The sequence below is a fragment of the Callionymus lyra genome, chromosome 9, assembly GCF_982586985.1.
Source record: "Callionymus lyra chromosome 9, fCalLyr1.hap1.1, whole genome shotgun sequence".
Classification (NCBI taxonomy): Eukaryota; Metazoa; Chordata; class Actinopteri; order Syngnathiformes; family Callionymidae; genus Callionymus; species Callionymus lyra.
In genome coordinates this window covers 25,256,994-25,270,002 of record NC_141826.1, presented here as the reverse complement: position 1 = coordinate 25,270,002, position 13,009 = coordinate 25,256,994, and the positions used below count along the sequence as shown (strand labels likewise).

General features: G+C 36.9%; 1 protein-coding gene across 1 annotated transcript; it reads left to right on the top strand.

The window, feature by feature from the left end:
• The first annotated feature begins 281 nt into the window (after nt 1-281).
• LOC148072430 (neuronal acetylcholine receptor subunit alpha-9-II) lies at nt 282-11,798 on the top strand. Its single transcript, XM_087799037.1, has 5 exons — nt 282-427; nt 1,812-1,966; nt 4,637-4,817; nt 9,874-10,225; nt 11,010-11,798. The coding sequence occupies exons 1-5, from the start codon at nt 332-334 to the stop codon at nt 11,738-11,740; spliced, it is 1,515 nt and encodes a 504-aa protein (XP_087655163.1). The 5' UTR covers nt 282-331; the 3' UTR covers nt 11,741-11,798.
• The last annotated feature ends 1,211 nt before the right edge of the window (nt 11,799-13,009 follow it).

Below are 13,009 nucleotides of genomic sequence, written 5' to 3'. Positions count from 1 at the left end.
TTGATTTTTTTACACTAAGAATTTACATTAAAAACCAAACAAAAATAAATACAATAGTTTCACTTACACTGATACAATTCAATTATATATAAATATAACAAGTCGTTTATAATAAGAATGAAAGAGTGAAACATATCTTTAAGAAAAATATTAACAGTCAATAACTATATTTTAAATTGTTCACGAGTGACTGAATGTGTAGAAGACATAGAAGGAGAATCGTGGAGAGAAAAACTTCCTCCAGACAAAACCAAAAACTCAAGGTCCATGAACGTCCACAGTCGTCCACTCGGCTCAAGGTCACTTCGCCCAGAAGCTCCTGAACGACCTGATGGAGAATTACTCCAGCGCTCTGAGACCAGTGGAGGACACAGATCGAGCTCTGAACGTCACGCTGCAGATCACGCTGTCGCAGATCAAAGACATGGTGAGGTCACCAGAAACACATCTTTATGTGTGACGATAGAATAATGTGTTTTATTTTTATTTATTATTGTTTTAACTCTGAATCTAACTAAAGTTATTTTGGCCTTGTATCCTTTTTTTGTCATTTTTATGAATATCATTTTAATGTTAAGATCTTATTTAGAAAAATATATTTATATTGTTTTTAAATTTAGTTTTTAAAATATTTCATTGGCATTTTATCCTTTTTAAAAAAAAAAGAATTGTTGTTTTCTGCTTTTAGCTTGACGGCCCCTTACAGTCAGTATAATGTGTATAATGTGTCAGTTTTTTATTTATTCATTATTGTATAAACTCTGAATCTAACTTAATTTATTTTGTCCTTTTATCCTTTTTTTTCCCTGAATATTAGTTTAATGTTGAGATCATATTTAGAAAAATATATATCTATATTATTTTTAAATCCATTTTTTTTATATATTTTATTGGCATTTTATCCTTTTTTCACCCTTACTTGTTTCTGTATCTGCTTTTAGCTTGACGGCCCCTTACAGTCAGTATAATGTGTATAATGCGTCAGTTTTTTATTTATTTATTATTGTATAAACTCTGAATCTAACTTAATTCATTTTGGCCTTTTATCCTTTTTTGTTTTACTGAATATTAGTTTAATTTTGAGATCATATATATATATATATATATATATATATATATATATAAAAAAAAAATTGTTTCAAAATTAAGTTTTTAAATATTTTATTGTCATTTTATCCTTTTTTCACTTTTAGTTGCTTTCTGCTTTTAGCTTGACGGCCCCTAACAGTCAGTATAATGTGCGGCCCCTAAAGGAAAAGTAACATCCACCTGTTTGTTATTATTATTATGATAATTATTCATTTAATTCCCAACATTGTTGTTTTGTTTGCGACACATCAACTCGTGTCACAGAACATGTCACACACACACACACACACACACACACACACACACACACACACACACACACACACACACACACACACACACACACACACACACACACACACACACTATTGTTCCTCCTCAGGATCGGGTTCCGGTTCCGGTTCGGTCGCTTTGACGAATTTGTTCTTGACATACTTAGACTTATGAGGCGAAAATATCAGCGAATTGAATTGTTGTAACTGACTCGTCAGTCGAGTCACACGAGTGTGTGTGTGTGTGTGTGTGTGTGTGTGTGTGTGTGGACTGATCCTGTTACACAAAGCGGTAATAACCACACTTCATTTAAACCCTGGTACCGATCCGACCCCCCCCCCCCTCACTACCACCTGATCTTGACGAGCAGGTCTAGATTTCTTGGCAGTTGAGTGAGATTGCGATCCAGAGGATCTTCTTCTGATCACGAGTCCGTGTCTGACCTCCAGGACGAGCGGAACCAGGTTCTGATCGCCTACCTGTGGATCCGACAGACGTGGAACGACACGTACCTGACGTGGAACAAGGAAGACTACGACGGTCTGGAGGTCATTCACATCCCCAGCAGCCTGGTGTGGAGACCAGACCTCGTCCTCTATAACAAGTACGCTTGTACGTCTCTCACCCTCAGAGCTTCAAAGACTCTCTTCGACTCCACTGAGCACTTTGAAGTCAACTTGATGAACCAAAACTTTTTTTTTTTTCTGGGTTTCATTTCATTTCTCTGTCAACCTGGAGACTGGAGTCTATCCCAGTTTCATAGGGCGAGAGGCAGGGGACACCCTGGACAGGACGCCAGTCTGTCTCAGGACACACAAAGACAGACAACCATTCACACACACACTCATACCTACGGACAATTTCCCCAAGTTTTCAATCAACCTCTGTATGTTTTTGGACTGTGGGAGGAAACCGGAGTGTCCGGAGTAAACCCACACAACACGGGGAGAACATACAAACTCTGCAAACCATGAACATACAAACTTTAATTCCACTATATGTGTCTCCCACTCAATAATTTGCACAAGCGATCTTAGTGAATCACCAGCAATCCAGGGTCCAGCCCCCTGAGCTTACATTCTAGATTGTAAACACAAATGATCAAACGCACACCGTAGTAACTCTGACCCATCGTTAGGATTGTAATAAAATATTCATAGACGTTATTCATCGCAAAATTCTTTCCCTTACAAAACTGTATCGATATTCAACATGCACTTTATCGTTATTTAAACAAATAAAAACTGAATTAAATGAATGTAATTCTTTTAAATCACATTTATCTTTAACATGATTATGATTTATATTTACAATTAACATGGAAATATTCCCAATGTTTGTCCATGTTTGTGTTGCAATTAAACATTTGGCTGCTAGAGGGCAGCAGTTGTTACGTCCTCCGCAACTGAAGGAGACAATAACATTCTACTAGATCCCGGGCGATGACTGAGGACGAGAGGATACAGTGAGTCCAGCAGCTTTTAAAGCTGATGTTTGGACATATTTTGGTTTGAAAACAAATGAAAGTAGTTACGACTTCGTCAAGAGTCATGTGGTCTGTAAATACTACAACACCAGAGTCAAGTACTGGACAATACTACACATATATACTTGTTACTACACTATCACAACACCAGAGTCAAGTACTGGACAATACTACACATATATACTTGTTACTACACTATCACAACACCAGAGTCAAGTACTGGACAATACTACACATATATACTTGTTACTACACTATCACAACACCAGAGTCAAGTACTGGACAATACTACACATATATACTTGTTACTACACTATCACAACACCAGAGTCAAGTACTGGACAATACTACACATATATACTTGTTACTACACTATCACAACACCAGAGTCAAGTACTGGACAATACTACACATATATACTTGTTACTACACTATCACAACACCAGAGTCAAGTACTGGACAATACTACACATATATACTTGTTACTACACTATCACAACACCAGAGTCAAGTACTGGACAATACTACACATATATACTTGTTACTACACTATCACAACACCAGAGTCAAGTACTGGACAATACTACACATATATACTTGTTACTACACTATCACAACACCAGAGTCAAGTACTGGACAATACTACACATATATACTTGTTACTACACTATCACAACACCAGAGTCAAGTACTGGACAATACTACACATATATACTTGTTACTACACTATCACAACACCAGAGTCAAGTACTGGACAATACTACACATATATACTTGTTACTACACTATCACAACACCAGAGTCAAGTTCTGGACAATACTACACATATATACTTGTTACTACACTATCACAACACCAGAGTCAAGTACTCCACAATACTACACATATATACTTGTTACTACACTATCACAACACCAGAGTCAAGTACTCCACAATACTACACATATATACTTGTTACTACACTATCACAACACCAGAGTCAAGTACTCCACAATACTACACATATATACTTGTTACTACACTATCACAACACCAGAGTCAAGTACTGGACAATACTACACATTTATACTTGTTACTACACTATCACAACACCAGAGTCAAGTACTGGACAATACTACACATATATACTTGTTACTACACTATCACAACACCAGAGTCAAGTATTGGACAATACTACACATATATACTTGTTACTACACTATCACAACACCAGAGTCAAGTTCTGGACAATACTACACATATATACTTGTTACTACACTATCACAACACCAGAGTCAAGTACTGGACAATACTACACATATATACTTGTTACTACACTATCACAACACCAGAGTCAAGTACTCCACAATACTACACATATATACTTGTTACTACACTATCACAACACCAGAGTCAAGTACTGGACAATACTACACATTTATACTTGTTACTACACTATCACAACACCAGAGTCAAGTACTGGACAATACTACACATATATACTTGTTACTACACTATCACAACACCAGAGTCAAGTATTGGACAATACTACGCATATATACTTGTTACTACACTATCACAACACCAGAGTCAAGTATTGGACAATACTACACATATATACTTGTTACTACACTATCACAACACCAGAGTCAAGTACTGGACAATACTACAAATATATAATTGTTACTACAGTATTACTATATCTCACTTTATATCATATTCATGTGTTAAAACCTCATTTTATTTGCTGCCTCTTCGTCAAACACATCAATTGGGCTGAAGGTCTTCACGTCATGTTCTTCTCTGAAGGGCTGACGACGACTTCTCTGGACCCATGGACACCAACGTGAGGCTGCGCTACAACGGCGAGATCACCTGGGACGCTCCGGCCATCACCAAGAGCTCCTGCGTGGTGGACGTGTCCTACTTCCCCTTCGACAGCCAGGAGTGCAACCTGACCTTCGGCTCCTGGACCTACAACGGCAACCAGGTACTAATGTGTGCTTGTTGGGTTCAGAATTCATTCATGAATTCAAAAACCTCATTTCTTTATGGCAGTGTTACCATCTGGATCATAAAACCATTTGAAGAATATTTCACGATGTTGACAGATGTAGTTTGAGAGCTTTTGTTCTTCGCCCCTATTTTGTAACACGCTGCCATCTGTGTCATATTAAGCTGATGCAATCCATGATTTTTCAAATGCTTAAAAGGGTATTGAAATATATTGATTAAATAAATGTATGTCAAAAGCTTAAAACTGAAGACAAATATACATGTAAAACTGCAGCTTGGCAGAGGTATGAAGGTATACAAGTACTAAAAACTAATATACATGTAAAACTGCAGCTTGGCAGAGGTATGAAGGTATACAAGTACTAAAAACTAATATACATGTAAAACTGCAGCTTGGCAGAGGTATGAAGGTATACAAGTACTAAAAACGAATATACATGTAAAACTGCAGCTTGGCAGAGGTATGAAGGTATACAAGTACTAAAAACTAATATACATGTAAAACTGCAGCTTGGCAGAGGTATGAAGGTATACAAGTACTAAAAACGAATATACATGTAAAACTGCAGCTTGGCAGAGGTATGAAGGTATACAAGTACTAAAACGAATATACATATAAAACTGCAGCTTGGCAGAGGTATGAAGGTATACAAGTACTAAAAACTAATATACATGTAAAACTGCAGCTTGGCAGAGGTATGAAGGTATACAAGTACTAAAAACTAATATACATGTAAAACTGCAGCTTGGCAGAGGTATGAAGGTATACAAGTACTAAAAACTAATATACATGTAAAACTGCAGCTTGGCAGAGGTATGAAGGTATACAAGTACTAAAAACTAATATACATGTAAAACTGCAGTTTGGCAGAGGTATGAAGGTATACAAGTACTACAAAATAATATACATGTAAAACTGCAGCTTGGCAGAGGTATGAAGGTATACAAGTACTAAAAACGAATATACATATAAAACTGCAGCTTGGCAGAGGTATGAAGGTATACAAGTACTAAAAACTAATATACATGTAAAACTGCAGCTTGGCAGAGGTATGAAGGTATACAAGTACTACAAACTAATATACATGTAAAACTGCAGCTTGGCAGAGGTATGAAGGTATACAAGTACTAAAAACGAATATACATGTAAAACTGCAGCTTGGCAGAGGTATGAAGGTATACAAGTACTAAAAACAAATATACATGTAAAACTGCAGCTTGGCAGAGGTATGAAGGTATACAAGTACTAAAAACAAATATACATGTAAAACTGCAGCTTGGCAGAGGTATGAAGGTATACAAGTACTAAAAACTAATACATGTAAAACTGCAGCTTGGCAGAGGTATGAAGGTATACAAGTACTAAAAACTAATATACATGTAAAACTGCAGCTTGGCAGAGGTATGAAGGTATACAAGTACTAAAAACTAATATACATGTAAAACTGCAGCTTGGCAGAGGTATGAAGGTATACAAGTACTAAAAACGAATATACATGTAAAACTGCAGCTTGGCAGAGGTATGAAGGTATACAAGTACTAAAAACGAATATACATGTAAAACTGCAGCTTGGCAGAGGTATGAAGGTATACAAGTACTAAAAACAAATATACATGTAAAACTGCAGCTTGGCAGAGGTATGAAGGTATACAAGTACTAAAAACTAATATACATGTAAAACTGCAGCTTGGCAGAGGTATGAAGGTATACAAGTACTACAAACTTATATACATGTAAAACTGCAGCTTGGCAGAGGTATGAAGGTATACAAGTACTAAAAACGAATATACATGTAAAACTGCAGCTTGGCAGAGGTATGAAGGTATACAAGTACTAAAAACTAATATACATGTAAAACTGCAGCTTGGTAGAGGTATGAAGGTATACAAGTACTAAAAACTAATATTCATGTAAAACTGCAGCTTGGCAGAGGTATGAAGGTATACAAGTACTAAAAACTAATATACATGTAAAACTGCAGCTTGGCAGAGGTATGAAGGTATACAAGTACTAAAAACAAATATACATGTAAAACTGCAGCTTGGCAGAGGTATGAAGGTATACAAGTACTACAAACTAATATACATGTAAAACTGCAGCTTGGCAGAGGTATGAAGGTATACAAGTACTACAAACTAATATACATGTAAAACTGCAGCTTGGCAGAGGTATGAAGGTATACAAGTACTAAAAACGAATATACATGTAAAACTGCAGCTTGGCAGAGGTATGAAGGTATACAAGTACTAAAAACAAATATACATGTAAAACGTCAGCTTGGCAGAGGTATGAAGGTATACAAGTACTAAAAACAAATATACATGTAAAACTGCAGCTTGGCAGAGGTATGAAGGTATACAAGTACTAAAAACAAATATACATGTAAAACTGCAGCTTGGCAGAGGTATGAAGATATACAAGTACTAAAAACGAATATACATGTAAAACTGCAGCTTGGCAGAGGTATGAAGGTATACAAGTACTAAAAACTAATATACATGTAAAACTGCAGCTTGGCAGAGGTATGAAGGTATACAAGTACTACAAAATAATATACATGTAAAACTGCAGCTTGGCAGAGGTATGAAGGTATACAAGTACTAAAAACTAATATACATGTAAAACTGCAGCTTGGCAGAGGTATGTAGGTATACAAGTACTAAAAACTAATATACATGTAAAACTGCAGCTTGGTAGAGGTATGAAGGTATACAAGTACTAAAAACAAATATACAGGTACAACTGCAGCTTGGCAGAGGTATGAAGCTATACAAGTACTAAAAACAAATATACATGTAAAACTGCAGCTTGGCAGAGGTATGAAGGTATACAAGTACTACAAAATAATATACATGTAAAACTGCAGCTTGGCAGAGGTATGAAGGTATACAAGTACTACAAAATAATATACATGTAAAACTGCAGCTTGGCAGAGGTATGAAGGTATACAAGTACTAAAAACAAATATACATGTAAAACTGCAGCTTGGCAGAGGTATGTAGGTATACAAGTACTAAAAACTAATATACATGTAAAACTGCAGCTTGGTAGAGGTATGAAGGTATACAAGTACTAAAACAAATATACAGGTAAAACTGCAGCTTGGCAGAGGTATGAAGCTATACAAGTACTAAAAACAAATATACACGTAAAACTGCAGCTTGGCAGAGGTATGAAGGTATACAAGTACTAAAAACAAATATACATGTAAAACTGCAGCTTGGCAGAGGTATGAAGATATACAAGTACTAAAAACAAATATACATGTAAAACTGCAGCTTGGCAGAGGTATGAAGGTATTCAAGTACTAAAAACTAATATACATGTAAAACTGCAGCTTGGCAGAGGTATGAAGGTATACAAGTACTACAAAATAATATACATGTAAAACTGCAGCTTGGCAGAGGTATGAAGGTATACAAGTACTAAAAACTAATATACATGTAAAACTGCAGCTTGGCAGAGGTATGAAGGTATACAAGTACTACAAAATAATATACATGTAAAACTGCAGCTTGGCAGAGGTATGAAGGTATACAAGTACTAAAAACTAATATACATGTAAAACTGCAGCTTGGCAGAGGTATGTAGGTATACAAGTACTAAAAACTAATATACATGTAAAACTGCAGCTTGGTAGAGGTATGAAGGTATACAAGTACTAAAAACTAATATACATGTAAAACTGCAGCTTGGCAGAGGTATGAAGGTATACAAGTACTACAAAATAATATACATGTAAAACTGCAGCTTGGCAGAGGTATGAAGGTATACAAGTACTACAAAATAATATACATGTAAAACTGCAGCTTGGCAGAGGTATGAAGGTATACAAGTACTAAAAACAAATATACAAGTAAAACTGCAGCTTGGCAGAGGTATGTAGGTATACAAGTACTAAAAACTAATATACATGTAAAACTGCAGCTTGGTAGAGGTATGAAGGTGTACAAGCACTAAAAACAAATATACAGGTAAAACTGCAGCTTGGCAGAGGTATGAAGCTATACAAGTACTAAAAACAAATATACACGTAAAACTGCAGCTTGGCAGAGGTATGAAGGTATACAAGTACTAAAAACAAATATACATGTAAAACTGCAGCTTGGCAGAGGTATGAAGATATACAAGTACTAAAAACAAATATACATGTAAAACTGCAGCTTGGCAGAGGTATGAAGCTATACAAGTACTAAAAACTAATATACATGTAAAACTGCAGCTTGGCAGAGGTATGAAGGTATACAAGTACTAAAAACAAATATACATGTAAAACTGCAGCTTGGCAGAGGTATGAAGGTATACAAGTACTAAAAACTAATATACATGTAAAACTGCAGCTTGGCAGAGGTATGAAGATATACAAGTACTAAAAACTAATATACATGTAAAACTGCAGCTTGGCAGAGGTATGAAGGTATACAAGTACTAAAAACTAATATACATGTAAAACTGCAGCTTGGCAGAGGTATGAAGGTATACAAGTACTAAAAACAAATATACATGTAAAACTGCAGCTTGGCAGAGGTATGAAGGTATACAAGTACTAAAAACTAATATACATGTAAAACTGCAGCTTGGCAGAGGTATGAAGCTATACAAGTACTAAAAACAAATATACACGTAAAACTGCAGCTTGGCAGAGGTATGGAGGTATACAAGTACTATTAGTACTTTACTTTGAGACTTGTTTGTCAAGGAGGCGGAAGCAAAACAAAGCAAAAACATGGTTCATGAAAACAAAATACATTTTAATTTAAGGTCCAAAAACAAATACACACATCTTCTCAAGACAAATAGAAATGAGAAAGTAAATGAACAAAAACTCTGAAAAATTGAGCTGACAAAAAGTCCCAGGAAAACATTTTTGAAGCCGAAAAATCAAATCGGGGAAGAATTGAGAGTCAGAGTTTACCAGGCGTAACTGTAAGACGAGCCGACGCCGGTCTATTGAAATCCAGCGTATATGTTTTGTTTCGAATCCGTTCAACATCTGTTGTCACTGATACACTTGCGCACACCTGACCAGGTGGACATCATCATGGGCATGGACAGCGGCGACCTGTCGGACTTCGTGGAGAACGTGGAGTGGGAGTGTCACGGGATGCCGGCCACCAAGAACGTCATCATGTACGGCTGCTGCTCGGACCCGTACCCCGACATCACCTACACCGTCCTGCTCCAGCGACGCTCCTCCTTCTACATCTTCAACCTGCTGCTGCCCTGCTTCCTCATCTCCTTCCTGGCTCCCCTGGGCTTCTACCTGCCGGCGGACTCCGGCGAGAAGGTGTCCCTGGGGGTGACGGTTCTTCTGGCCCTCACGGTGTTCCAGCTGATGGTGGCGGAGAGCATGCCCCCCTCGGAGAGCGTCCCGCTCATCGGTGAGAGAAGATTTTGATCATCTGTCAGAACCTCGTGAAAATGCCATAACTGTGACTCAAATCACATAGTTGTACGTGTACTTAAACTTAGTATTTTTAGTGCATAAGTGCGTCTCAATTCTAATTATGTGAAATGTAGTGCTTCATACACACTGAATTGTCACTTAAACGCCCACAAAACTGAGTATGGATCATCATATATATATATATATATATATATATATATATTCATATACTGACAGGTGTATTTTCAGCAGCAGTACGAGGATGATACATGTTTGATGCTGATACCGGCGTAAATATCTCGCAAATATTTGTCGAGAATTTGCTACCAGGTACATACACTATCCTGATGCGTACTAACCGCCGGTGTTTTTATGGAAAAAACATCAGACAAAAAACTTGTGTAAGTATACGATCTAGAGAATCAGTAAACCACTTGTTTATGACTAACTTATTCTGTCCTTTCACAGGACAACCTAAAAAAATACATCTTTCATAAACTTGATGCTTTGAGACTTGAATGTCAAGGAGGCCAAAGACAACAAAAAAACATGGTTAAAGATAGAAAAATACATTTTAATTTTAGTGTAAAACAAATACACGATCAATAATAAAAATGGTAGCAGCTAGGTACACAATCCACTAAAGACAAGTAGAAAAGAGAAAGCCAATGAAAAAAAACTCCAGAGTTTACCAGGTGTAACTGTAAGACGAGCCGACGCCGGTCTGTTGAAATCCAGCGTATATGAATACATATATACAACTTTGTTTTTGTTCTCAGGGAAATACTACATCGCGACCATGACCATGGTCACCGCCTCCACCTCCCTGACCATCTTCATCATGAACATCCACTTCTGCGGCGCCGAGGCCAAACCGGTCCCCCAGTGGGCCAAAGTCCTCATCATCGACTACATGTCCAAGATCTTCTTCGTGTACGAGGTCGGCGAGAACTGCACGTCGGCGTCCTCCTCCTCCTCCTCCTCGCTGCCCGGCCAACACGACGACCCCCATCACCAGAGTCACGCCTCGCAGGCCAACGGCAAGGCGGGGGGTCACGTGACCCGAGAGAAGCAGCAGCATCCGGGTCACAAGCACCCGCGACCCCAGACGCCGAAACCACAGCATCACCCCAAGATGAAGGGCCAGCACCACATCTCCAGGGACGAGCAGAGCCACCTCTCCAAGTATGGACAGTACAAGGTCTCCAACGGGAAGATCCCGTCGGGCGAGTGCAAGGACAACCAGAAGGTCCCGTGCTGTCCTGAGGACCAGAAGCCCGGCGTGACCTTTGGCCCCTGCGTGTTCTGCAGCCACGGGTTCCCGGGCGTGGACACCAAGCTGGTCCATAACGTGGAGTACATCGCCAACTGCTTCCGCGAGCAGAGGAGCACCTGCGCCAAAGGAGCCGAGTGGAAGAAGATCGCCAAAGTGATGGACAGATTCTTCATGTGGATCTTCTTCATCATGGTGTTCCTCATGAGCATCCTCATCATCGGGAAGAAACCCTGAGCAACATCTTTAAGTTTATATTTGTGCGAATAAAGTCAGTGGCGTCAGAACATTTGAGATGATGAGACTTTTTTTTTTTAATTGTTTATTAGAACTTTTTTAATGCATGCACATAAAAACAAAAGCTGAATTAAATGCTGCACTTATATTGTAAGGTGGTTTTGTTTTGAATAATTAAATAAAATAATCTAAATATTTTTATGATTATAATATTTCGCACATAGTGTTTGGTGAAAATAAATAAATAATTTTCTTAAACCTAGTCTTTTAAATTGAATATATAAAAACGATTGGCAAATACCACTATTTAATTATTAAAATTAAAAAAATAAATACAATTATTTAATGAAAACAAATTTCAATATATAAATGATTTAATTGAGTTATTTAAAAATATTGAATTGCTTAAATATTCCAATAAAAAGCCATCAATAATTAAACTAAAATAAAAAATAACAACCATTCACTATTCTGATGCCACTAATGTACTTCCGTAGTTTTCTATCATCATAAGACACATTTAATCGACATTAATGAATGTATTACTACACAATTGTAAACGAGTTATTTTGTTCGATGACAATTTATTGTGAGAATCAATTTTGACTAATTTTGTAATGACGCATTCTGGCCAGTAAGTGTCGCTACAGAACTTGATCAACTTGTCAAGATGCTGCAGAGGCAATAGCCGTAAAGTACGGTGGCCGGGAAGTGCAGAACCAACACACTAGGCTAAAATTGTCATTAAAAAATATTGAATAAAGAAGAATATTGGATGTAACGTTTTTGTACAACAGAGTTACGTGAGAATAAATGTGAAATGGGTTCACTCTTACGTCACTTCCTGTTTGATTTTGTGGCACATTTTCTTTCCTGTAAGTCAAAAAGGGAAAAGAGCTGAAATCGTTAAAGATAAAAATACAAATCTATTTTTTTTTTACATTTGAAGATGATAAAAGACAAACAAAGCTTCAGCAAATAACATGATTTAAATAAAATTAAAATTAATTATTGACTCTTCATCTCATTTTTTGTTTTCTTGTAATTTGCATTATTTACATGTTTAAAAAGAGAACACATTTATGTTTGTTTGTCTTTATGGAGCCAAGGTCTCAAGCATATACAGTATATGGTAATGTAATTAATTAAGCGTACTACCTTATAACACGTAATAGATGAGAGAAGTGTTATGTAAACTGAAAAAATAAAACGGTGGGTTTAATTAAAATTATAAAGGTAGTCGATAAGTGTAATAATAAGAATAAAAAT

Bases quoted from the DNA above. Each gene is read 5' to 3' on its own strand.
- LOC148072430 (XM_087799037.1), top strand. From the start codon at position 332: ATGGAGAATTACTCCAGCGCTCTGAGACCAGTGGAGGACACAGATCGA. The intron at 1,967-4,636 runs GTACGCTTGTAC...TCTTCTCTGAAG, and splicing joins GACCTCGTCCTCTATAACAA to GGCTGACGACGACTTCTCTG. The intron at 4,818-9,873 runs GTACTAATGTGT...ACACCTGACCAG, and splicing joins GGACCTACAACGGCAACCAG to GTGGACATCATCATGGGCAT.